At 43.9% G+C, this 24,786-nt stretch overlaps 1 protein-coding gene across 1 annotated transcript in view; it reads right to left on the bottom strand.

The window, feature by feature from the left end:
- The window catches only part of MUSK (muscle associated receptor tyrosine kinase), a 743,472-nt gene that overhangs the window by 143,689 nt on the left and 574,997 nt on the right, over window positions 1-24,786 (bottom strand). Inside the window, exon 9 of the mRNA XM_085641353.1 lies at window positions 21,241-21,504. Coding sequence (XP_085497479.1) covers window positions 21,241-21,504 — 264 coding nt within the window. The remainder of the gene's footprint in view (window positions 1-21,240; window positions 21,505-24,786) is intronic.

The raw sequence follows: 24,786 nt of genomic DNA, 5'->3' as shown, positions 1-24,786 counted from the left end.
CCGATGTACATGTCATTCACTGAAGGACTCTGGCTGGCCCTCCACGGGCCAGCGCTGAAAGGTGGGGTTTGAATGACCCTGTACTGGTCCAGCTGCAACACTCCCCTGAATGTGCATTAAACATTCATTTACACAACGGAGTGTCATGTCTATGATCTTGCAAGTGTGGAGGTATGGATGCATGTAGGGTCAATGATTTCACCTTACGTTCATGTTGCTTATGTTGTGGGATTTGGGTCACAGGGTGACACATTGCCGATTGTGTGCCAGGTGGCGCCGACACTAGAATGGGGAAACACGCATTCGTTACTTCCTTGTCCAGGCCAGAACGGAAGCACACCCACAGCCCCGGAGTCATTGTTCACACCCTTACGTTGGATTGGCATAGCCAGGCCAGCCCACTCCGTTCACGCTCACGGGGGGACAACGCTACATGTCCCAGGTCTTCCCTATAGGGATCTGTGCTGCTCACAAGTCTAGTTTTCCACATGCCACAGCCACTCCCTCACAGCTGGTTCACACCCACACCACACCTATTAGGCACTGGCGTCACAGGACGCCATTTCCACTCTCCAAATGGGTGTCTCCGTGTGGGTATCCGTTTTGCATGAGCGCCTAGGGACCTGCCACAGCACATTGCCCAGTGCCTGTGGTGACATGATGGCATCCGCACCACGGGACTCAATCATTGAGGGTCCATGGCTTACGGTGCACAGACTTGGTGGCACCAGATACACTGCGGCAAGCACAGGCACACCGCCACGGGACGGTGTCTTTCGGTGCACTGAGATAGAGGCACCTTCAGTGCTGAGTGGGTGTGCAGCCTGCCATGATGCGCCGTCCGGGCGGACCGTAATGGTGACATTTGTGTGAGCCCTGCTGGACCGCAGTGTAGGCCTATGCCAGCGGGCAGTGCAGGCCTACTGCCACGTGGCGTTGCCTCGCCGTTCACAGAGTTAGTGGCACCTATTGGGCTGAGCGGGTGTGCAGCCTGCGATGAGGCCGCGTGCACTGATATGTTCCCTGCCACAGCGAAATCAAGACCCAGAGTCAGGTGTGTGACCTGGTGGCCCGCGGTGAGTGGCTGCATGATATGGAGGGTGCCATGGGTGTTGTTGCCCTATTGGGGCACCGGGCTGCATGTTCAGTTGCTGTGGGCATCTGTTGTTCTTCATGTTTGGCTATGGGCTGTGCTCCCTTGGCAGCTGCCGGTTGTCGTCCGACTTTGCACCAAGTCAGAGCAGGTGTTAGTTTCCTGCTGCTAACATGCCTTATTGCGTGTTTTGAAATTAAATGAAATTAAATGAAAAAGACATTTATATAGTGCATGGCTACCTGGGGCATCCCAGGGCTGGGCGAGACTAGTGACCAGTAGCAGAGAAACTTAGGGAAACAGTAGTGTCTTCAGCTGCTTTCGGGAGGCAGGATGGCTAGATTCCCTGCAGAGATACAGTGGCAGTGTGTTCCATAGTTTGGCCGCATTATGAGAAAAGAGTCGGCCACCACTTCTGGCCCTTTTAATCCATGGGACATCAACCGGGTGAAGTTCGTCCGAGCGCAGTTTCCTGTTGGCCTTGTAGGGGCGGATCATGGTTGAGTTTATGGGAGACCCGTTCCATTTCAGGGACTTATGGACAACACAGAGGGCCGTAAAGCTAATTCTTTCTTTCACCGGTAGCCAATGAAGGGAGCGAAGGGCAGGTTTTGCCGAGAGGCGATTAAACATTCCGACAACAGTCTGGCTGCGCAGTTTGGAACAGTTTGAAGCTTCGTAATTACTGCGATTGGAGCCCCCAAGTATAGTGCGTTTCCATAATCTATCCTCGAGAGTATCAGTGATTGGACTAATATTGGGCCATTCTGAGCAGGCCATAACAAGTGGCCACCGTCTTCTTTGCTTGCACCCTAAATGTCAAGTTCTGGTCTAACCAGATGCCCAGACTCTTTATCTCGGTCTTAGGGACCGGGACTGGGTTCATACATGCTGGCCACATAGTGCTCAATGTAAAGCTTGAGGGATTGCCCAGGATCAGGATCTCAGTCTTTTCACCATTGAGCTTAAGGTGGGACACCCCCATCCACTTAGAAACTTCCTCGAGATATGAGTAAAGGCCATTTGACAACTGCTTTGCTTGATTCAACGCAACGACCAATTGGGTATCGTCAGCGTAGGTCACCATGTGGATTCCGAAAGGGGCCACGATAGCCGCCAGCGGGGCCATATACACATTAAAAAGAGTCGGGCTTAGCGATGAGTCCTGAGGGACACCACACAGCAAAGGCAAGGGTTTAGAAACTGTCTCCCCTTCAAATATCTGGAAAAATCTTCCCTCCAGAAAAGAGCACAACCATTGCAATGCAGTGCCAGTTACTCCTATATTTCTGAGACGGTGAATCAGGATACGGTAATTCGCCATATCAAATGCTGCACTCAGGTCAAGGAGTATAATGGCTAATGACCCTGCTAAGTCCAGGATCTTTCTGCTTTCTTCTACCACTGCTAACAGAGCGGTTTCTGTACTTTGTCGTGGGTGGAATCCTGTTTAGGAGAGGTGAAGCAAATTATGGGATTCTAGAAAATTTTAAAGGGTATGGTTAACATATTTCTCAGCGATCTTCGAAATCACAGGAACAAGGGAAATGGGGCAGTTGTTGCCCAGGTCCGCTGGGTCTAGATTGGTTTTTTTCAGTAGTGTCTTTACCATGGCCCCTTTCCAATTGGGGGGGGGACTATTCCTGTAGCAAGTGAGGCATTAATCACGTCCGTTATGATAGGGGCAATTATGGGTGCTACCCTTTTCAGAATGTTCAGTGGTGCGGGATCCCTTGGCGAGCCACTTTTCACCAAGGACAGCAGGGTCAAAAGTGTTTCTTGGGGGAGAGAAGGAATAACCTCCGACAAGTGTCCGGTTATAAGTGGACCCCAACCTACGTGCTCATTTAAGGTGTCACATTTGTCGTCAATTTGGGGCAGAAGTTTAAGAATATTCTGTATTTTAGTGGTAAAGAACTCTGCCTGTTTATTGCATCGTTGACCCGAAGTTTCAGGGGCAACTGGCGGAGCAGGGGTTTTGAGGAGTTTTTTATGATAAGGAAGGTTTCTCTGGGGGAGTTGGCGGCTGACAGGATTTTTTCCTCGTAATAGGAGGTTTTGTGTTCTTATCGCAGATCAGGCTGGTTGTTGTGAATGTTGCGGAGTGGTGTTCTCGTGGCTTTTTGTTTGGGAACGCCTACTCTGCTTCTCATTAGCGATAGTTGCCGGGGTCATCCATGGCGATGGATTTTGAGGATGCTCTCACCGGAAAACTGGTGGTATCGGCTGTTTGCACCAGCTTGTGAATGGGGCGGTAATTGTATCGGGCTTTGGCTGCACTAAAGTGCCGATAACTAGGCGTTAGCTCCTTGAGAATATGACCCTAAGTGTGTGTCATGAGCTGTAGAGCTGTTTCAGGATGTCATTCAACATATCATACGGCCTTGTCATAAATACAGAGAAAACGGAGGAGATCCTTTTCGGAAATAAAGACATTGTTCTGGAATGATTCATGGTGGCTTGTTAATCTGAGTCCGCGTTCATCCCCAGTCAGGAAGGTGACAGATTTGGAGGTTCTATTTTCTGAGCAGCTGGATTTTTCTGAACAGGTTAACTATATAACATCTTCCTGTTACTGCTTAATCAAGATGTTAAAAAAGGTCTTTCCTTTCATCTCCATTGACATGCAAAAAATGGTGGTAGTGGCACTTGTCTTATCTAAAATAGATTATTGTAATGCACTCTACCTGGAAATTAACAAACCTCTTCAATCTAAGCTTCAAACACTACAAAATGCGGCTGCCCGTTTGCTTTTGAAAGTCCCCAAGTTTAGTTCCATCCCCAAGGTGACCTTCGCTGGCTGCCTGTCTCTGAAAGGGTCACATTTAAGGCTCTCTGCATGGTGTATAAAGCCTTGTATGGCACTGGCCCTCTTTATTTCTAAAAGTCCTTTAAGTGGTATCTCCCTCGTTGTGAGTTAAGACCGTGCTCCATCAAAATGACGGCCATTCCCTGAATAAAGAAGGCCAGATGGGCAGGCAGAAGCTTCTCATTTTTAGCTTGTAAACTCTGGAAATCTTTGCCCCTGTCTATGAGATCTCAAAGAAATCTTTTACCTTTCAGGAAATCGTTAAAGACGTGGCATTTTGTCTCCCCTTTAAAGAAGGCTTTTGTTCCCTCAGTCAATCTGGAGGTGCAAGCGCCAAGACACTTTGGTATTTACATGCTTTAGAAATCTGGTGCTTACTATGAATGCATTTAATTATAGTGATGACATTTTGGTTTTCGGAGCTACACAAAAGGAGCACAATAAAGCTCTCATGTAAGTGTGTCATTTACTTGCAGATGCAGGTTGGCTTTGAATGCTGAAAAATGTGAATTCCATTAGACAAAGCTAAAATTATTTGCCAATATATTTTCGGATGGGGGTATGACACCCGATCCAGCTAAAGTGTAAGCATTGTCAACTCCCAGTCTCCCATAAGATGGTTCCATGTTACATTCATTCTTTGACATGGCCGGCTACTGTTCTAGATACATACAAGACTTTACCACCAGAAGTGCTCCGTTGAGACACTTTAAAAAAATTATATTTTGTTTCATTGTCCCCATGAATGGTAGCAAAGTTTCAAAACAATCAAACAAGATATTGGGAACGCTACTGAAATTGCATACTTTGATCCAAAGCTTCATACAGAGGTTATAGATGACGCTGGCCCAGTCAGGGTGGGCGCAATCCTTGCAGAGAAAACACCTGACATATTGTGGCATATGCAAGCAGATGTTTATCCCAAACTGATCATGCTTCTACATAACCTGAGGAAGAAAGTTTAGCAGTGGTGTAGGCTGGTGAACATTTCCACGTACTCTTACATGGAAAGCTGTTCAGGCTTGTGAAGGATCATCAAGCCTTATTGACCATCTTTGGCAATCCAAAGGCCAAGATGCCTCCTTGCACAATCATGCACCTTCCAGGGAAAGATCAAAACTCTGCCAACTACTTCTCATGATTACCTCTACAGTGCCTTGGTACCCCTTACTAGATGGCTGAAGCCTACATAAATTTCATCATGAAATCAAGCACACCAGCTGCCATTTCATTAGAGCAAATTGTCACTGCCACCAGTCAAGATAGTGACATGTTAAAACTAAAAAACATTATTACACATCAGCCTTGGAACCAGTGCACTCAACCTCTTACCAGTGACAGTGAATACCAGAAGTTAAAAATGTCAAAGATGATCTGTCCATTACTCTAGAAGGGGTTATCCTGAGTGGTTCGAAAATTGTTATTCCGGACAGTCTGTGACAACACATAATTAAAGTGGCCCCTGAAAGACATTGTGGCATTGTTGCCACCAAACGAGCTCTTTGAGACAGAGTCTGGTTTCCTCATCTTGATGAGAGAGTTGAACGAGAATTGAAGGCCTGCCATCTATGCAATATTCTTTCATCATGAACCACTCAACACAACTTAAAAATGTCAGAGTTGGGAAAGCATGAAATGGAAAGAATTTCAGTTGACTTCTTCGGTCCTCCTGACAATGGACATCACCTGATGGCGACTGTTGATGAAAACTCCCATTTTCCTTTGATAGAAGTTCTCACATCTATCACACTAGAAAGAGTCATCAAGAGGTTAGATGGCATCTTCATGTCATGGGTTGTTCCTGCACTCTTAAAATCTGACAATGGCCCCCCTTTCAACAGTGGCGAATTCAGAGACTTTCTCAGTCATCTTAATGTGAAGCATCAGAAGAGCAAACCTCTTTGGCCACATGCCAACGGGCTTGTCGAACATTTCATGAGTACTCTCAAGAAAGCTGTTCAGAGTGCTGTATTGGAAAAGCTCGACCTAAAAATGGTCTTGAATTCTATTGTTCGTGCTTACCGTTCGACCCCTCACTCAACCACAGATGAATGCAGACAAGCGTCGACATGCAAAAGACGTTACATTTACTAGGGGAGCTCGAGTACTTGTTCATCAGTCTAGAAAACGAAAATATGATGCTCCCTTCGATGCTGAGCCATTTCATGTTGTGACCAGCAAAGGACCTCGCATTTCTGACATGTGACTCATTGCTCGTCAGGCACTGATGTCAATGTAGAGACTGGGTCTAAAAGGACGATTTTAGACACACTGACTGATGTTGTTACTACATCGCCAATGCAGATCATGGACACTTTGACTGCCTGTCCCCAGTGTCCAAAGACATGGTCAAGACGTGTGATCAGAGCATCACCAAGACTCATCGAAGAGCTATGATTGTATATATTTGGCCATTTTTAAAACATTTTATGTAAAAGAGGGGGAGTGTTGTGTGAGTTAGCAATGACAAACCCTTTTGGTTCCAGATAGACTCCGGACAACTGTGATGTAAGTCTTAGAGCATAGTGAAGAGAATGCAGGTTTAGAATGTTAAGTTTGCCGTAACATGCAGATGAATAAAGACATCATATAATAAGCTTCGTATGCGGTGTAGTAGTCATAGCGGGTCACTATTCTACAGAGACCACCCTCCTGGGAGTAACGGAAAGTCTGAGACACGCTATCGATCGCGGTGAAACCTCTGCGCTCATCCTTTTGGATTTGAGCGCGGCTTTCGATACCGTGTCCCATTCCATTCTTTTGGACTCTCTTTGTTCCCTAGGAATAGATGGTCCTGCGCTGGCTTGGATTGCCTCCTTTTTAAGTGAGCGCACTTTCCAAGTCTTCTCCGCGAAAGCCACTTCTTCCACTTGTTCTTTGGCGTATGGTGTCCCTCAGGGGTCTATACTTAGCCCCCTGTTGTTCAACATCTTTGTAAGACCCCTGGCCTCTATTGCTGAGGACGCCGGGCTTACTATTTTTCCATACGCCGATGACACTCAGATTGTTTTCTCCCTTTCCAGCTGCGAGAGCAATGACATATCGGTTCTGAAAATCGGGTTGTCACGTATAGCGGAGTGGATGCAAAGCCATCTCCTTAAACTAAATGGTGACAAAACCGAAATTCTCATTCTAGGGAAACATAAGGATTTGTGGGGCCCTCAACATTGGCCTAGGGAAATGGGATCCCTTCCCCAGCCGTCCTCTGTGGTCCGTAACCTTGGTTTTCTTATTGACGACCAACTCTCCATGCGACAGCAGGCCACAAAGGTGGCCGCTACTTGCTTTGCCATGTTGCGATGGCTCCAGAAAATTCTCTGGATGCTGCCCTCCTCCACCAGACGAACCGTTGTCCAGGCGTTAGTTACATCTCGCCTAGACTACGGAAATGTCCTTTACCTTGGTGCTGATGTGGCCACTGTTAACAGACTTCAGGTGGTCCAAAATTCAGCGGCCAGACTTCTCTGTAACATTCCTAGGAGACAATCGGCCACTCAGGCGCTGCGTGACTTACATTGGCTTCGGATCCCTAGTCGTATTAATTTTAAAGCCTTATGCTATCTCTTTAAAATCAAGCAAGGCTCTGCACCAAGATATCTACAAAGTTTGGTCCATCCTTACAAGCCTAGACGCACTCTCAGATCCTCTGCTAATTGCGACTTTGTTATTCCTCGTTTTAAACTTGTAAGAATGGGGGGACGGGCTTTTTCACATCTTGCCCCTAAATACTGGAATACACTACCCATTTCTTTAAAAATGGAAACACATTTTTTCACTTTCAGAAAAAAGCTGAAAACCATACTTTTTTCAATGATCTGTGCCGCTTTTGAGGTCTTATGGTGTTTTTTACAAGGTCTGCTTTCTTCTTGAGTCTATCCCTTGCGCCGGGAAACCCATTGAGGGTAGCTGTTGCGCGTTATAAATTTCAATAAATAAATAAATAAAATAAATACCCAGGCTGGGAAGAATGCTACACTCCACCTACTAATAATACACTTTCCTACAGAAAGCAAGATCAATTTACACTGATGCTAACTGAAAATATTAGTCGGATGAGATAATGGGATGCGCAAAGGGATCCTGTTGTTTTATGCAGGAAGAGGCATATATTTGGCAGTAGAGGCACACCATGTTCTGCTGCCTCCTACCTCCTTCATCACACCTGCATCATTCAATTTGAAGATTGGATTCCGCTTTATTCATTGTGGACAGAGGGCACATGTCGATGCTGCACCCAGGCTACTCTACATAACAAGACTACTGGCACACTTTTAGAGTTTTCCTTCAGCCACTGTACTTGACAGGTTGCAGCCTTTTGGATGGTTCATCCTTTCTCTCCAGACCCAGAAATGGTTGAGGAATGATGCCACACACTATACCGCATGACCATAATTAAGCAAGGGGGAATGAGTAAAAGGGAAGCCACTCAGAAACATGTGCTTGGCAAATGAAATAAACAAGAGTGGGAAGAACCAGGCATGTCACTCCTGAGTAGAGCATGGGTGAGTTGGGACCGGTCCAAAAAGGAAGAGGCCTCAACCAATGCATATACCTTTGGACAAAATTGAGGAACTGAACTGACGTGGTGAATGGCTGATCTCAGTTGAGCACTTGATGTCTTCCACTCTGATTCGTCCTGATCGTGACACATGAGAAAAACAGCCAAGATATAATAACTTGTTACAATGATGACTCTTGAGTAGGAACAACACCATTTTCTTGTTCAGATTTTGCAAAGATGGATGCATTGAACATTAATAATGTGTAGTCCTGCTCTTTTTCATCGCCAGTGTTAAAAGGGATGGGCAATTATTTTCGCTAAAAAGAGCTTGATTGTGGGGGCCTTGCGACTCTTGATTGGAGAAGATCTAAAGCGATGGTAATGGAAGAGATACAATAGAGCAATTAAAACCAAGGCTGAAAGAATAGTATAGGACTAATAAAATTTTAAAAAGAAAAAGTGATAAGAACCCTGGAGGGGAACACAAATGTTTTAAACGAGTAGAAAGGGATTAGCAGTGGATTAAAATGTGGGGCTATGGTGGAGGGTAGGGGGGGACCGAGAGAAGAAATAGGAACAAGGATGGTAAGAGGACTCTAAACAGTGTGGAGTTGAGGGGCATTCCTCTGAAAACAGGAATGGGCCTAAAGATCTATGTGACCCCGGAGAAGAGGCAGCCACAGAGAACAACATTATTAAATCATGGAATTCATCAGTATGGTTTTATCAACCTTAACAATTTAAACACTGCAACAAACTGGAATGTCTAATGTCTTTTTTTCAGGATAGATTTAGCAATTGGTATTTTTCATCTGCTTCATATATTTTCTTTCTCTTTCTACCCCATACAAGTTGTTGGACTTTTATCATCCAAAGGGACATTTTTTGATTCAACTGAATATCCAAGTCAAGAGCTTTAGCCCCCAAACCCACTATTAGTTGTTCAGAGGTTATGCTTATACATAAAACTGTTCAATCTCTTCAACTTTAGCTTAGCATTTGAGAAGTGCTCTTTTAAATCATCAATACTGGTAATCCTTTTGCTACAGTTCAGCACTGGTGACAACATACCTTTGTTCCCTTGGTTCTCCGCATAGACCCTATCTACCTTACTCCCATGACAAATGGTTTTGGTAAATGCAAAAACAACAATTGATGGACAGAATGCAGAACAATGTCATACATTCACCCCAGTACAGAGATCTGGGCCTAAATCCATCGTTTTTTTGCTCACCATGCCATTCCAGTTTGAACCCAGCCATATGCAAATCAGTCTTGACCCTGTGCCCCATGGGAACAGTCCAGCCCGAACTGCCAAGCCAGGTCCTCCCTGGACTAGAAACAAGCATCCTAGGATCGGTTTCGGGCTTTCAGCCCTCGTCAGCCAGGATAGCTTGATTCCAGTGGCATGGAGAGCACGGGACTCACGTCTGAGCATACCCGTCCCACTCGGGGTGACAAATGCAAAAACAACATTTGATGGACAGAATGCAGAACAATGTCATACATTCACCCCAGTACAGAGATCTGGGCCTAAATCCATTGTTTTTTTGCTCACCATGCCATTCCAGTTTGAACCCAGCCATATGCAAATCAGTCTTGACCCTGTGCCCCATGGGAACAGTCCAGCCCGAACTGCCAAGCCAGGTCCTCCCTGGACTGGAAACAAGCATCCTAGGACCGGTTTTGGGCTTTCAGCCCTCGTCAGCCAGGATAGCTTGATTCCAGTGGCATGGAGAGCACGGGACTCACGTCTGAGCATACCCGTCCCACTCGGGGTGACAAATGCAAAAACAACAATTGATGGACAGAATGCAGAACAATGTCATACATTCACCCCAGTACAGAGATCTGGGCCTAAATTCATCGTTTTTTTGCTCACCATGCCATTCCAGTTTGAACCCAGCCATATGCAAATCAGTCTTGACCCTGTGCCCCATGGGAACAGTCCAGCCCGAACTGCCAAGCCAGGTCCTCCCTGGACTGGAAACAAGCATCCTAGGACCGGTTTCGGGCTTTCAGCCCTCGTCAGCCAGGATAGCTAGATTCCAGTGGCATGGAGAGCACGGGACTCACGTCTGAGCATACCCGTCCCACTCGGGGTGACAAATGCAAAAACAACAATTGATGGACAGAATGCAGAACAATGCCATACATTCACCCCAGTACAGAGATCTGGGCCTAATTCCATCGTTTTTTTGCTCACCATGCCATTCCAGTTTGAACCCAGCCATATGCAAATCAGTCTTGACCCTGTGCCCCATGGGAACAGTCCAGCCCGAACTGCCAAGCCAGGTCCTCCCTGGACTGGAAACAAGCATCCTAGGACCGGTTTCGGGCCTTCAGCCCTCGTCAGCCAGGATAGCTTGATTCCAGTGGCATGGAGAGCACGGGACTCACGTCTGAGCATACCCGTCCCACTCAGGGTGACAAATGCAAAAACAACAATTGATGGACAGAATGCAGAACAATGTCATACATTCACCCCAGTACAGAGATCTGGGCCTAAATCCATCGTTTTTTTGCTCACCATGCCATTCCAGTTTGTACCCAGCCATATGCAAATCAGTCTTGACCCTGTGCCCCATGGGAACAGTCCAGCCCGAACTGCCAAGCCAGGTCCTCCCTGGACTGGAAACAAGCATCCTAGGACCGGTTTCGGGCTTTCAGCCCTCGTCAGCCAGGATAGCTTGATTCCAGTGGCATGGAGAGCACGGGACTCACGTCTGAGCATACCCGTCCCACTCGGGGTGACAAATGCAAAAACAACAATTGATGGACAGAATGCAGAACAATGTCATACATTCACCCCAGTACAAAGATCTGGGCCTAAATCCATCGTTTTTTTGCTCACCATGCCATTCCAGTTTGAACCCAGCCATATGCAAATCAGTCTTGACCCTGTGCCCCATGGGAACAGTCCAGCCCGAACTGCCAAGCCAGGTCCTCCCTGGACTGGAAACAAGCATCCTAGGACCGGTTTCGGGTTTTGGTATCCATCTGTACAGCAGTGGACTCACCTTTTCATGTCCAGTTTTCATATGCATCATAGAGACATAAATCACTGTCACACAAGGATGAATTTAGTGTAAGCATTTTGGTCTGTGGGTCAAGGAAAATCTTTCATGCAATTTTTCCTCTGGCGAAGCTATCACACATATGCACAGCTGCTGGCTGGATGCCATACTTGCAAGATTTTTGACAAACCTGGCACAGCAAGGTGATTCATAATTATGCACAACCGTGGCTTTCTGGAAAGTCAGGTAGATCCATATTTACTCAATCAATGCATGATTAATCACACCACACTCGGCAAACTCATTACCTTGTGGCTCACACATTTTAAGGTAAAATTTTGACTAACTATAGGCAGGGTCACCTCTTCCCTCCCTGCAATTGCATAGCCAGAAGTGTATTGGATCTGTTGTGAGGTGGTGTTATGTCTTTCCTGCATGGCCCATTTTAGTTTGTAATTATACACGTTGGAGGCTGCCATTTCATTTGCACACGTTATTCTGTAAACACGCCTGCTTTTGTGCCGCATTGTACTTTCACTCAGACCCTGCATATGAAACCACGTTCTATTCTTCCCCTGGGATTTAGTCTAAGCACCATAGACAATGTTAAACAACAATGCCCATTGTTATTTTCTCTAGTCAGGTACTAGCACATAGATATAAAACAAGAATAGAGCTGCTATTTGGGGGCACACGTCTTGTCATATAACTGAGCTAAGGAGTTTAAGTACACACACTGAGCAAGCGTTCTAAAACAAGATTGCTACGTCAGCTGAGATGCAGGTATATTCTAAGGTACGGGTTCTGCCACGAATCCCAGAGATCTTTGATATATAATCATTTCCTTTCAGTGGGGCGAGGGAGGGCTAGGCTAATCTGTCTTATAACATGACAGGGCTTTTTATACAATATGGTTCATTAGCCATGCTAACAGCATTTTTGATATGCAATTGTTTTTAACTGTGGCAAGAATACTGCATTTTAGAGCACGATAGTTTAAATAAATATTCTGAACTTCCTTTGTGTCTCTTGTTTCTCCTATTGTGGATGAGTATGAATGAGAGAGTGAAAGGGTGTGTCTTCTTACCGCGATCCTGGAGAGGTTTGAGAGTTTTGTGTTCTGGGGTGCCAAATCACTTGTTTCTCTGGTGGGTTAGGAGAGAAATTGAGGCCCTATAGCTAGTTGGACTCAGGCTCATAGATACTAAGATTGTATGGTGACTCAGTCCCTACATGCCAATGTTCTTTGGCCCCAGGCATAGTTCTGTTCCTGAGCAGAATCCCTGCAACAGTGGTACCCAATTAAAGAGTGAGGCCACACACTTTAATTGGGTACCACTCACAATAGAAGCCTACCAGCAGGAGTCAGGTAATTGCAACAACATCCCTCCCACCTATGACTTTCGCCATGCATGAAATTCCTGACTAGAAAGTGTTAGACTTACTGTTAAATGCTGTCACCCTTCTGTTGTGGCAAACCAAGATCCCATTTGATGCTCAAGACTAAAGCACAGGGCTTGTAGCCTTTTGTGATACACACTCAAAGGCATCAACAAGTCCAATAACTTATTTTTCCGCATAAGGACAGATGCTAATGCAGAGACTCTTAGGCTAGCAGGGGTTTGATAAGGCGTAGTCCCTGGGCATCTAGCTCTGGGATCCCCTTTGTTCAGCTGTGGCTGCAGGTTGTGACTTCTCGACTGCCGCCTGGGATGGGCTAGGATTACCAGACTCGCCACAGGGCTTTCCCATTGGTAGTGCTCGGGTAAATGTAACGTAAAAGAACGCATAAAAAACCAACATATGAATGAGGCAGATAATGGTGATGGTAGTTACTCAGTTCCATGTTTTCCATCCCCCTTCCTTCTAGTTCTGATACTGGATTGAGCCAGGAAAAGGGGATGGTGTTCTTGTTCAAAACAAGCGAGGAAGCAGCTATGTCTAGATTCACCACTGTCTTCCAAGCATTAGATATAGGGGGATGGCCCCTTACTACCAGACACTATGCTTGGCCAGGCAGAGAGAAAGGTATGAGCTGCTGACCTTTCAATTAGCAAAACAGGAAGGGCAAGAAGTAGCCCATTCACAACTAATTTATCATATAACAGGCAGGTCTCTTCCCACCCCTCTCACTTGACGGAACATCAGGCCTCCTAAACAGATGAGGGGGGGGGATTAGATCAACCGTATGCTGGGTTAAGAAGGATATGGGACAACTGATTTGGAATGGGTGAAAACGATCAGAATGTTTTCCTTCAATTTAAGTTCCTTTTTTTTTATATCACTGCAAAAATAAATCAGACAACATTTTTGTAACAAAAATATTCATGCGATGTAGAAATCTGCGATTTTCAACTCATAGACATGTGTGGACAAAGAGGGTACTGTTGCCGCCGGATTGGAAGTCTTTACCTAGACTGAGTTGCCGGGCTCCTCCAGGGGATGAAGTCAGCCTTTTGTTTGACGCCATTTGTGCCTGCCTGGAAAAATGTACATCGAAATGACCACCCTGAACATGGCTAACCTCCTGAGGTACATTAACTGGGATCACTGACATATTATCGATTACCAAAATATCCCCATACGCAAATATCGACACAAAAATAACGATTGCCGAAATATGGACATCTTATCTTTATAATGTAAATGACTAAAATATCAAAAAAATAATATAGATGTGAAAAATATCGATGTACAAAATATCAGGTTTATTGTATATATAAAAATTAAAGTTAAATTAATTAAATAATAGAATTATTTAGATTTAAAAAATGTAAACATACATATATAAAAATAATATATAAATGTATATTTAATTAATAAACTAATAATTTTAATTTATTTAATTTTTTTATAAATATATAAAGATTTACATATATATATACATATATATAAAACCTACTGGCGGTCGCCAGTAGGTAGTTATAGTTAGGACCTTGTTTCCATAGGAAAAGCGTTTTTTGTTTTCTCAATATCTTTGGCGCTGGTTGACGAATCGTCGCGAAATTTTCCAAACTAGTGGCCCGCTCCTGTGAGCTCCTTTCTTGAAAGTTTGGGGGTGATTTGAAAAGCGGGGGCTGAGAAAAAAGGAGGGTCCCACAACGTGTTTTCCCCATGTAATTTTCCATAGGAAACTTTAGATACAGCTGCAGCCCGAACTGCTGAATGGAATTACACCAAATTTGGCAAAAAGGTAGAACTTGGTTCAGAAAGAGACCTCTTTTTTAAATGGTGTACATTTGTTCAGTAGTTCCTGAGAAATTTGAAAAATAAAAAGTTTTGATATCTAGGGACGTGGTGGAGTCGTGACCCCTCCCGAGCACGAGCTTCACTGTGATTGGCTGACAACACTCCAAACCAGGAAGTGTTGGCAGCCATCTTGTGACTCGGTAAAACCGAGTCACAAGAAAAGAGTAAAACAAAGTTGGAAAACAAGAAAAGGATGCAGGGTAGAAACACCCTGACCCCCTAGACCTGTTCAGGGGGTCCCACAAGGACCCCCAGATCCCTAAAAAGTTTTTTTTGTTTAATTTCAGCAAAATGCACAGTGGGGTCGCAAATCCCGCCAACATTTAAAAAAAATAAAGTGTGGGCTCCCGCCCTGGATTTAATTGAGGCCCCCAGGTGGGCCAGGTCCCGGGGGCATTGCCCAAAAATATTAGCGGGGACACGCGGGGCCCCCACAGCCCCAGGGACCGCGACTTCCCCGGAGCTATGTTTATAATTTGCGGGAGGGCACGTGGCCCTCCCGCAGCCCTGGAGACAGCTACTCCCGGGGCTTGTTTAATTTGTGGGGGGCCTCCAAGGGCCCCCAAAAGCCCATGGGACCGCCACCCTCCAGGGCTTTTCTCAAATATTTGTGGGGGGGCGGATGGCACCCCACAGCCCCGGGGACTGCCACCCCGGGCTTCCTTTTTTTATTATTTAATACTGTGTGGGGGGCTTGAGCCTCCCACACTCCCCGGGGAATGCCACCAGCCCGGGGCACTAATCATGTAAATTTGGGGGTCCATTACGGACCCCCGAGCCCCAGGGACCACCACCTCCCCATGGCTGTACACTAGTTGGGAGGGGGGCCATGCTTCCCCCCTCCAGGAGCCCTTGATGGCCCTGGGGACCACTACCTCCCAGGGCCAGCTCCTGCAGTGTCCCGGGTGCCCACCCCTTGGACAATGCTGTTTGCTATGACAGGGCAGGAGCCATGTGGCTCCCGCCCTGTCATAGCAAACTTGCTTTGGATTTTGGAAGCGAGAGCAGGAGACCTGCTCTCTTTTCCAAAATCCAAAGCCGATTGCTTTTCCACACGGGGAGCTGCATGTTAACATCTCCCCGTGTGGAAAAGCAATACCTGTTCCCGCAGGAGGCAGGGAGCCGTTAGGGACCGTGGGGGCATTGGGTCTTGCCCCACGGTCCCTTACTATGAGGCCATGCCCCGGGGGATGGGGTCCCCGGGGCAAATGTAAATTTTAAAAAGTGGACGTTTTAAAAAAAAATTAAAAATTGGAGTCGCGACCCTAGCCCCCTGGTGTGAACATGGGGGGGGTGCACGGCTCCCAGCAAAAATAATTAAGATTTTTTTTATATAAACCTAGGTTGTATGTTGGCTTATTGGGTGGCTCTAAAAAGAGCATTTCACTGAATAAACCATAGGTTTCAGGCCCGTTATAGTTAGAAATTAGCATTTAAAAAACCTTAGAAATTCACTGAAAAACCCTAGGTTTCAGGGATGTTATAGTTAGAAATTAGCATTTAAAAAACCTTAGAAATTCACTTAAAAAAACATAGGTTTCAGGCCAAATTAGCATTTAAAAAACCTTAGAAATTCACTGAAAAAAACAGTTAGTTGGACATTTCACTCATACAAAACCATAGAAATTTCGCCGTTATAGTTAGTTCACCTACCTATAACTCGCGCCCCCGCAATGCACTGCTGATGACGTCACATATTACATCATTCATGACATGGTCAGTGACATCACTGATGACATCATCCAGTGAATGTGTGTTTCTATAAAGTTTAAATACGTATTATATAGATGTCAAGGTGTATTGAAGAATGAGTGGGTGTATAAGTGTCTGGATGGAGGATTTACTAGGTGCATGACTGACTGTTTAAGTGAGTTATTACATATGTCTTATTGAATGCATGGGTTAGTGACTAAACTGTGTGAATGTCTGTATCAGTCTGTCTGTTGTTGTATAAGCTGCTCCATGGGTTGGTTAGTAGCTACATGAATGTTTATATGGGTTATTGATTGCTTGCCACAGTATTTGTTTGGGTGCCTGAGTGTGTGTGTGGGTGTGTGGGTGCATGGGTGGTGTGCGACTCTGTGCATACATGTTTGAGTGATTGATTCACTGGCAGTATGGGTTCAAGAGTGCATGTGAAAACAGCTGTATGGGTGGGTCAGTGTGTGTATGGGTGTGTTACTGAGTGAATGGATGTCTCAGTGGTACATGTCCAAGTAACTACATATGTAAAAGGCAGTGTGTGTGAGATTTGGAGTATATAAATGACTATATGTGAGAGTCAGTGATTGTGAGAGTGGCTGTATAGATGCGTGTGTACTTGTATCAGTGATTGTATAAGAGAGTAATTATGCATTTGTTTTCGTTTGAATAAGTGATCTGTTGTGTGTATAACTCTATAGGTCAGTAAATGGAAGTGTGATTGATTCTTTGCATGACTGACTAGGTGTGTGAGTAACTCTGGATGAGTGCTGGTGTGTGAGTGTCTGTGTAGGTGTATGAGTGTACAGGACAGTGTTGTATTGATAAGTGACTGCATGTATGAGTGATTGTATGGGTGAATGAGCAGATGTGTGTGTAGTCCTAAGAACCAGTGAGTATATATGAAGTAAGTGGCATTGATGTGTCTATGGTTTTGAAAATAGTATTCTGTATTTTGGAGTAGGTGTATCAAAGGTTATATTAGGGTGTGAGGAGATGCATCAGATTATCACATGGATGATATCATCAGTGATGTCATCAGTGATGTCATTTGAGATGTCATCAGTGATGTAATCAGTGATGTCACTGACCATGTCATGAATGATGTAATATGTGACGTTATCAGCAGTGCATTGTGGGGGAACGAGTTAATTAATAGAAATTAATTATAATCAAAAACATTAAGTGTTACATAAACTTAATATTTTTTATTTCATACCCTATAACACCACACTATTCTCAACATACATCTAAGTTTCTAAAAAAGTCTACCTTCATAATTAACATAATTAATTATCAAATAAACAAATATTATTAATTAAAAAACAAATTAATTTACTCACCAAACATTACCCCTATAAAACCAAAATCCACACACAAAATAAAAGTAAACAAATACCATGAATATTTATCAATTAATAATTGAATAATAATGAGCAACTAATTATTAATTAATAGACCTAAAATACTTTCCAACCTCTACCCCAATAAATACTACAACACACACCTAAAAATAATTACGCAATTTCCATAACTAATTTTACATTATTAACTTATTATCAATTAACAACAACGTATTAATTAATTGAAAATAATTTACTTCCCACCTTTTACCACTATAAACCCCACAACTTAAATCTCAAATTAATTACCGAATTGCCATATTTAATTTTTAATAATTAATTACCATTATTTAACAATTTATTTTTTATTAATTTGAAATAAATTGTTTTCCAACCTTTTCCCCCATAGACCCCACCACCCATTTCTAAAAATGACACAATTAACATAATTAATTCCCTATTAATTAATTAATCAATATTAATTCACAATTGATAAATAATTATTAATGCATTAATTAATTCCGACAATTAACACTATAAATTAAATAAATCTGAATACATAAAAATTATAATTAGATGTATTAAAATTAAATGACTTCCCACCCTGTTCCCCTATAATCCCACAACCCGCTCCTACAAAAAGGATACAATTAACATAATTATAAATGTATTAATAATAATTAACAACAAATTAATAATTCATTATTAATTAATTCTCACAATTAATACTATAAATCTAAAAACGTTGACGGGATTGTAGCACATGTGCGGTTTAACCGTTAGACTTAGCCATTGGTTTTCATTGCTGCACTATGCGCGGAACATATATATGGGATCAAGAGACTATTATCCACATATATTCTTTTTACCACCCGGTTTATTATAACAACACCGTGAGGTTCATTTTGTCATTACGCGCTGGACTTATTAACAGCACCTATGGCGAAGGAAATATAACACTGGACAGAAGATCTGTAATAGACAGTGCCCTATGAGACGCATTACTAATATGCAACAGTGCACGTTCCAATTTGGATGCCACTTCCATCAGACCGTTAAGTATGGGTAACACAATTATTTGTCTCCAATCCATATGTCAGAAATTTCTTATTACATATTGCTTATTGTCTATAAGTTATATAATAGAAGGTCCATAACGCAATAGTGGGCTATGTAAGTGTATTGCAACACTCAGTGCTCAATCAGATGCAACATACTTGTATAATAGGACACAGTTCAAAATGGATGCGATAGTCACCAGACCCTTGCGTCGATGTAACTAAAATGTTTGTCCTTGGTCTATGTTCATTGTGACTTTAAGAGAGTAGTAGGATGTACTACCCAGTGTGTGAACAAGGGGACTGTGTTCCCCCAAAAGCGTTACTGGAATGAAATCAAGCCCGTTTACTGATCCCCCGAGAGAGCGCAAATATGTTGTTGTTGGATCTATTTGTCCGGTGGGCTTTGCCGGCATACGCTTCAACCACCATGGGCTGAGTGGGGCGGAAGAAGCACTGCATTTTCAAAAAATACGATGGCTGCCTCTTGAGACTGCATGCCAATTAGGGAATGGATGTACAGAGAATCACTGTTATCCGGAGGAATAAAATACAGAACGAGACCAACACCGCACATAGAAGCAAACGGTAGATGTACCCTTCACTCAGGCAGCCGCATGTAAGGAACGTCATCTCCAGGCAGTCAGAAACAAACAGTGAACAGCCACTGCGAACCGTGTCCCAGAGGTGAGTGAACCGGTGTCGGGGGTTGGTGGGGAGTTTGGGGGGATTTGAGCGAGTCGCAAGACGTATGCAGTCTCGCCTGGCACCCGTCAACTCCAACCGGACCGCTACATGTCTCTGGGCGGCAGTCGGGTACATTGGCAGCCTTCAATTACAGAGGAAAACATTAACAAGAAGGCTAAGAATTAGAGAGACATCTCGTACCTCTGTCATCCATATAATTCCTCGAGTCCGTGTCAGTGAAGATGACACTCTTAAACTACTTACCCCGCATTTGGCAGTAGGAACTCTCCCATTCAAAGGGAAGGGGGGGGGTCAGTCGGGTTTCCCCAGTCACAACGCAGTATACATTCTTACCCTATCTAGAACATACGTACAAGGAAGTGCAAAATAAACCACTATGTCTGAGGAATGGGGAAGAAGGGCAGCTGCGCAGAATTTATTTGCGAGAGCGCCCAACAAAAACCAACCAGCTAAAACAACGACAATTAGAGACACTACCTTGCATGAGAAATCAAAGAAAGTAGAGAAGCTGAAAAAATCGGAAATGTCAAAGTGGTGGGAGGCTATATCCTTACAGGATTACATCGATAAGGATATGGTCCGACGAGGTCTCAGAATCTACACCACCCCGTCCTACGAATCACCTAACCCAAAAATACTTGAAGAATGGGCCCAGAACTCTGCACAAAGTTCTAAAAACATGTTGACCATTCTTGTAAAATATGCCTGGGAATATCGAGACAATATCCTAAAAGAACTAAAAGGCACTAGAAGAAAAACTAAGAAACCATGAAGAACAGGAAACTGTGAAAAAATACATAGAAGATCTGAAAATGAGAGTAAAGATGTATGAGGACGACATAAAAGCCAGCAAACAAAGGATATTGCACAGGGACTGTATCGATTATGAGACAGGCAGAATCCTCACATACAGTCAAAAATATGACCACTTATATGATAAACTCATACAGGGTGAACCGATTGAAGACACCTCAACCATCAAGAGTGGCACAGATTCAATCACCGGTAGCGATGCTGAAGACTTGCCAGCCATGAACCAACCAACCAACAACAAGACAGGGGGAAGCTAGAGCCCCCACCACTTTTTTAGAGGAATATCGCCTCCTAAGAACGGGGCGACAAACATCAAGAGCAACACCCACCCCCAGAACACGGGGGAGAGGATGGGGAATGAGAGGAAGAGGACGGGGAAGACCAATGGAAGAAACAAGCAGAGACGAAAGCGAGAAGAACAGACGAAACAGAAGACTTGGCCACTGTTTTTCATTGCTGCACTGTGCACGGAACATATATATGGGATTAAGCGACTATTGTCCACATATATTCTTTTTACCACACGGTTTGTTATACCAAAAACCGTGAGGTTCATTTTGTCATTGTGCGCCGGACTTAATAAACGCCACTATGGCGAAGGAAATATAACACTGGACAGAAGATCCGTAATAGAGAGTGCCCTACGAGACGCATTACTAATATGCAACAGAGCACCTTCCAATTTAGATGCCATTTCCATTGGACCATTGAGTATGGGTAACACATTTATTTGTCTCATATGCATATGCCAGAAATTTCTTATTACATATTGCTTATTGTCTATAAGTTATATATTAGAAGGTCCATAACGCATAACGTAGTGCTCAATCAGATCTATCATACTTGTAATTATCAGAGCTTTCACACTACGAAACTGTTAATGAGGTCCAAAGGGATTACACAAAGTATTCTCTCTGAAGTAAAATCACCTAGACACTTAGATGTTACCTGCACAAGGGTTTTGGAGTTGGTCCATCTCCTGTGGGGTTGCACTCTTGAAAGATATAGTTGCAAAGTAGAGACTCAGCTGCTGGGCGGCAGGAGGAACTCACTGATTTCAGCTCTGTCCAAGCAGACTGGGCTAGCTGCTCCTGGGTCTCCTCGGGGTCAGCATTGGAAGAGTTGAAGAAGACAAGTGTGTCGCTCATTAAGACAGAGCTGCACACGTCCCCTCTGTAAGTGCTGCAGTATCCGGCCTCTCCTTTGTACAACCTGTTGGAAAAAATCTATTGTTATCTTGAATCTCTATGGTTAGCCAATACATCATCTTTACAGTGAATACGACATACTGAAAAAAATATCATCAAAATCCAAAGGATGTGATTGGAAAATTTGAGATGATGGGGATACACTCCAACACTATCCCTTGTTGGTTTTGTTGACAGACATTACCACCCACTTCCAAACCATCTAATCCTACTCTGAACCACACTCAACAAGCATTGGCATAGCCAATAGGTCTCGCCTTTGGGACCTTATAAGTGTTTAGCCATGCAACAGTTAATGTTACTGCACCAAGGATATTGTGCTGGATAACTAAACACTTAAACGGTCCCAAAGGCGAGACCTATTGTCTATGCCAATGCTTGTTAGCATTTGAGTGTGATTATAGAGGTATGGGCTAAACCGTTTAGGGCCGTTCCGTCCAGAATTTGATGGCCTGTGGTGTTGAAAGCACTGCTAGATAACAAGGGTATAAGAAGTCGGGAATGGGCACAAGTGAAGGGTATGACATGAAATTCCAAATGTCAAAATCATAAAATGTGTGATTTAAGATATGGATGTCGTTTAAGAACAAATGTGTTATTTTCTTGAAAGTTAACCTCTTCAGTGCCCATGACGAGATAGTCTCGTCATGGAGCACGGTCGCGCTGTGCCCATGACGAGACTATCTTGTCATGAACCCCACCCACTAATAAAACGCCCGGCACAGGAGGGGGAAAGGGCGTGGCACAGAAGGGGTTAAAAACAACCAATAACTGCATTGTAAATAGAGACACAAGTTTTCAATTTTTACTATAAATGCTTCCCTCTCTTTATTTTAAAAATCACAAAGAAGTAGACTTACGTGTAGTATAGGTACAAGTGTGTAGTCTCTGCACTCTGGGCAGCCTCTCTGTCCAGCGCACTGCAGTGAGTGCAGTGCGGAGATTCTGCCATGAGTGAAGAGACCCGTAACTTTATTGCATATTAGTCCCTTTGTGATTTGAGCCCTAAGCCTTCATTTAAGGGTCTCACCATATGTTCAATCATGTCTGCTAGATCAAACGTTATGCATATAATCAGAAGCCCTAGTATTAAAACATGCCATCTTGTAATGTGCCATACATTGTCATTACCTTTTCTGTTTGCGAAAGGCACCGGTTATCGAAAGTAGTAAAATAAACTTTTACTAAACTCACCTTGGTGAAACTGCAACGATTGCTGCTGCTTATTGAGGAGCATAAGGGCTGGTACCCAGCTAATGCCCCGTGCGCTCATTGAGAAAAGTGTGGGGTGACCAGCAATATCAAAGGAGAGGCAGAACGATCTAAGAGTATGAGCATAGACAAGAACAGAGGAGAGGATAGGATAGTGGAATGAAGGGTCCCGAACACAGGAGAGGGTTGAGTAGTCGGTTACAGGACAGGCAGTCAGTGCGAAGGGAAACGCAGGGGAAACTGTTGGATGGAAGAGGCAAAGATTTGATGAAGGGAGGACGAAATGGTTACAGGGGGGAGCACAGGGTGGATTAGCTACTTTCATAAGAGGAAACGTTTGTTAGGAGGATGTTGTGTTAAATCGTAATAATGTAACTGCGCAGGGTTGAGGCGAGTGAGGACTTGAGCACTGTGGACTAATTATAGTGTTAATCTTGGAGCAGATGTAGCAGGGTGAAGTCATGAGCAGGTAAGGATGAACAATAGAATACTGATAATTGAAGATGATGGAGAGAGTAAAGAGCTGAAGGTTTGCACAGAGCGCTTGTGGATGGTGAGGTAATGAGGTCCTGGAAATAGATAGATTTGACACCTCCTAGATCATTATGCAGTGTATGAAGGGCTTGCTTATTAACCAAGAAGTTAGCAGTGAATATGTGCTTTCGCCATTTATGTACTGCTGCCCTCATTTACTGTTATGCGCTCTTATTTCAAGTGTAATTCATGGCTGAGGCCTATCTTTGGTACAAGGTGGATAATGAAGCAGTTGTATGAGCTGTAGTGCAAGACTGAAGTGAGGTCTTTATGAAGATCACGTGGAAAGCAGTGAGAGCAGTGGGGTCCTGTTGTCTACAGCAGATGGGTACATGAGAGAGCGATCTACAAGGAGGCGAACTGATTTGCATGTGAAATGTGTGATGTCAGATGGAGCGATGATGGGTTTAGATTTGGATAAAGTGTTTGAAATTAGCATAAAATTGAGTGGCTTACCTTGCTTGTGGGTGGGATTAAGGAAGGTGTCATTTGAGGAGTGATCAGACAGAAGTGGAGACACTGCCGAAAGCATCAGTAAAATATTTTGGCAAGTTATGGTCACACCAGTGAAAGCAGAATCGTTTGGTGAAGGCAATAAATAGGTGTGTAGCATAATTTCCGCCAGCTGTAACTGAAAGCTATTACTATATAGTTACAGAGACGAATGCGTTTCCAGATGTTTGGAATGAAAGAGGCTTATGGTGCGAGTCCTAATGAGAAAACATCTTGTCATCCATAATAAAACACTGACCAAGGAGAGTAAGATCACATAGGTATGCTTTACTAAGGTAATACCTAAAACAAAACAAATGTTAGATTGGTTTTGAAATAACAGTAAAATCATGAGTCGGAGTCTTAGGACCTGGAAGGCCAGTGCAATCGGGAGTGAAATACGGACAGTATTGGAGCATGCTAGTATAAACTATGTTCAGGTTCCTTTGAGACACCTTTAAAAATAAATTTTAATACAAGTAAAAGGGATAGCTCCTTTCTGCTCCTAAAGCGTCTTTTTTTTAACGCAGAACAAAATGCTGTATGGTGCTCTGTAAAACACGTTAGCGCCACCTGGTGTATTTCATGCAATACGGCCCCAGAAATGTTCTGCCAAATGCAATGGATCTCCGTCACATAAACAAAGGCAATAAAAATCAAACATCAAAGCGGCGAAAGTGAAAGTAATCGAGCAGAGCATCAAAGGGCTGGGTGAGCAGGGAGGGGGGAATGCAAGGGTCAAAGCGGCTAAAGTGAAAGAAAGCTATAGAGAAGGGAGGGGGGAGTGGGAGCAGCTGTGCACGTGCATGTGATCGTGCACTCAAGGTTTAGGCCAGCCAAAAGACTGTGGGTAGCACTTTGAAAATCCCACATACAAAATGTCTCTTCGAGCCTTTGGCTCAGCGAGACCTAAAAAGGGAGCACTATAGCCCATATGCTTAAGCTGGCAAAAGTTACCCAACATGCACCATTCAACCAAAAGTTAAACTTACGGTAGGATACTTATTACGTTTAGTGTTTGCCTGCTGTGTGAGTTGGTAATGTTGGA

The sequence above is a fragment of the Triturus cristatus genome, chromosome 2_2 (assembly GCF_964204655.1).
Source record: "Triturus cristatus chromosome 2_2, aTriCri1.1, whole genome shotgun sequence".
Lineage (NCBI taxonomy): Eukaryota > Metazoa > Chordata > Amphibia > Caudata > Salamandridae > Triturus > Triturus cristatus.
Note: the sequence above shows the minus strand (reverse complement) of the source record. Positions and strands in the feature narration are given on the sequence as shown.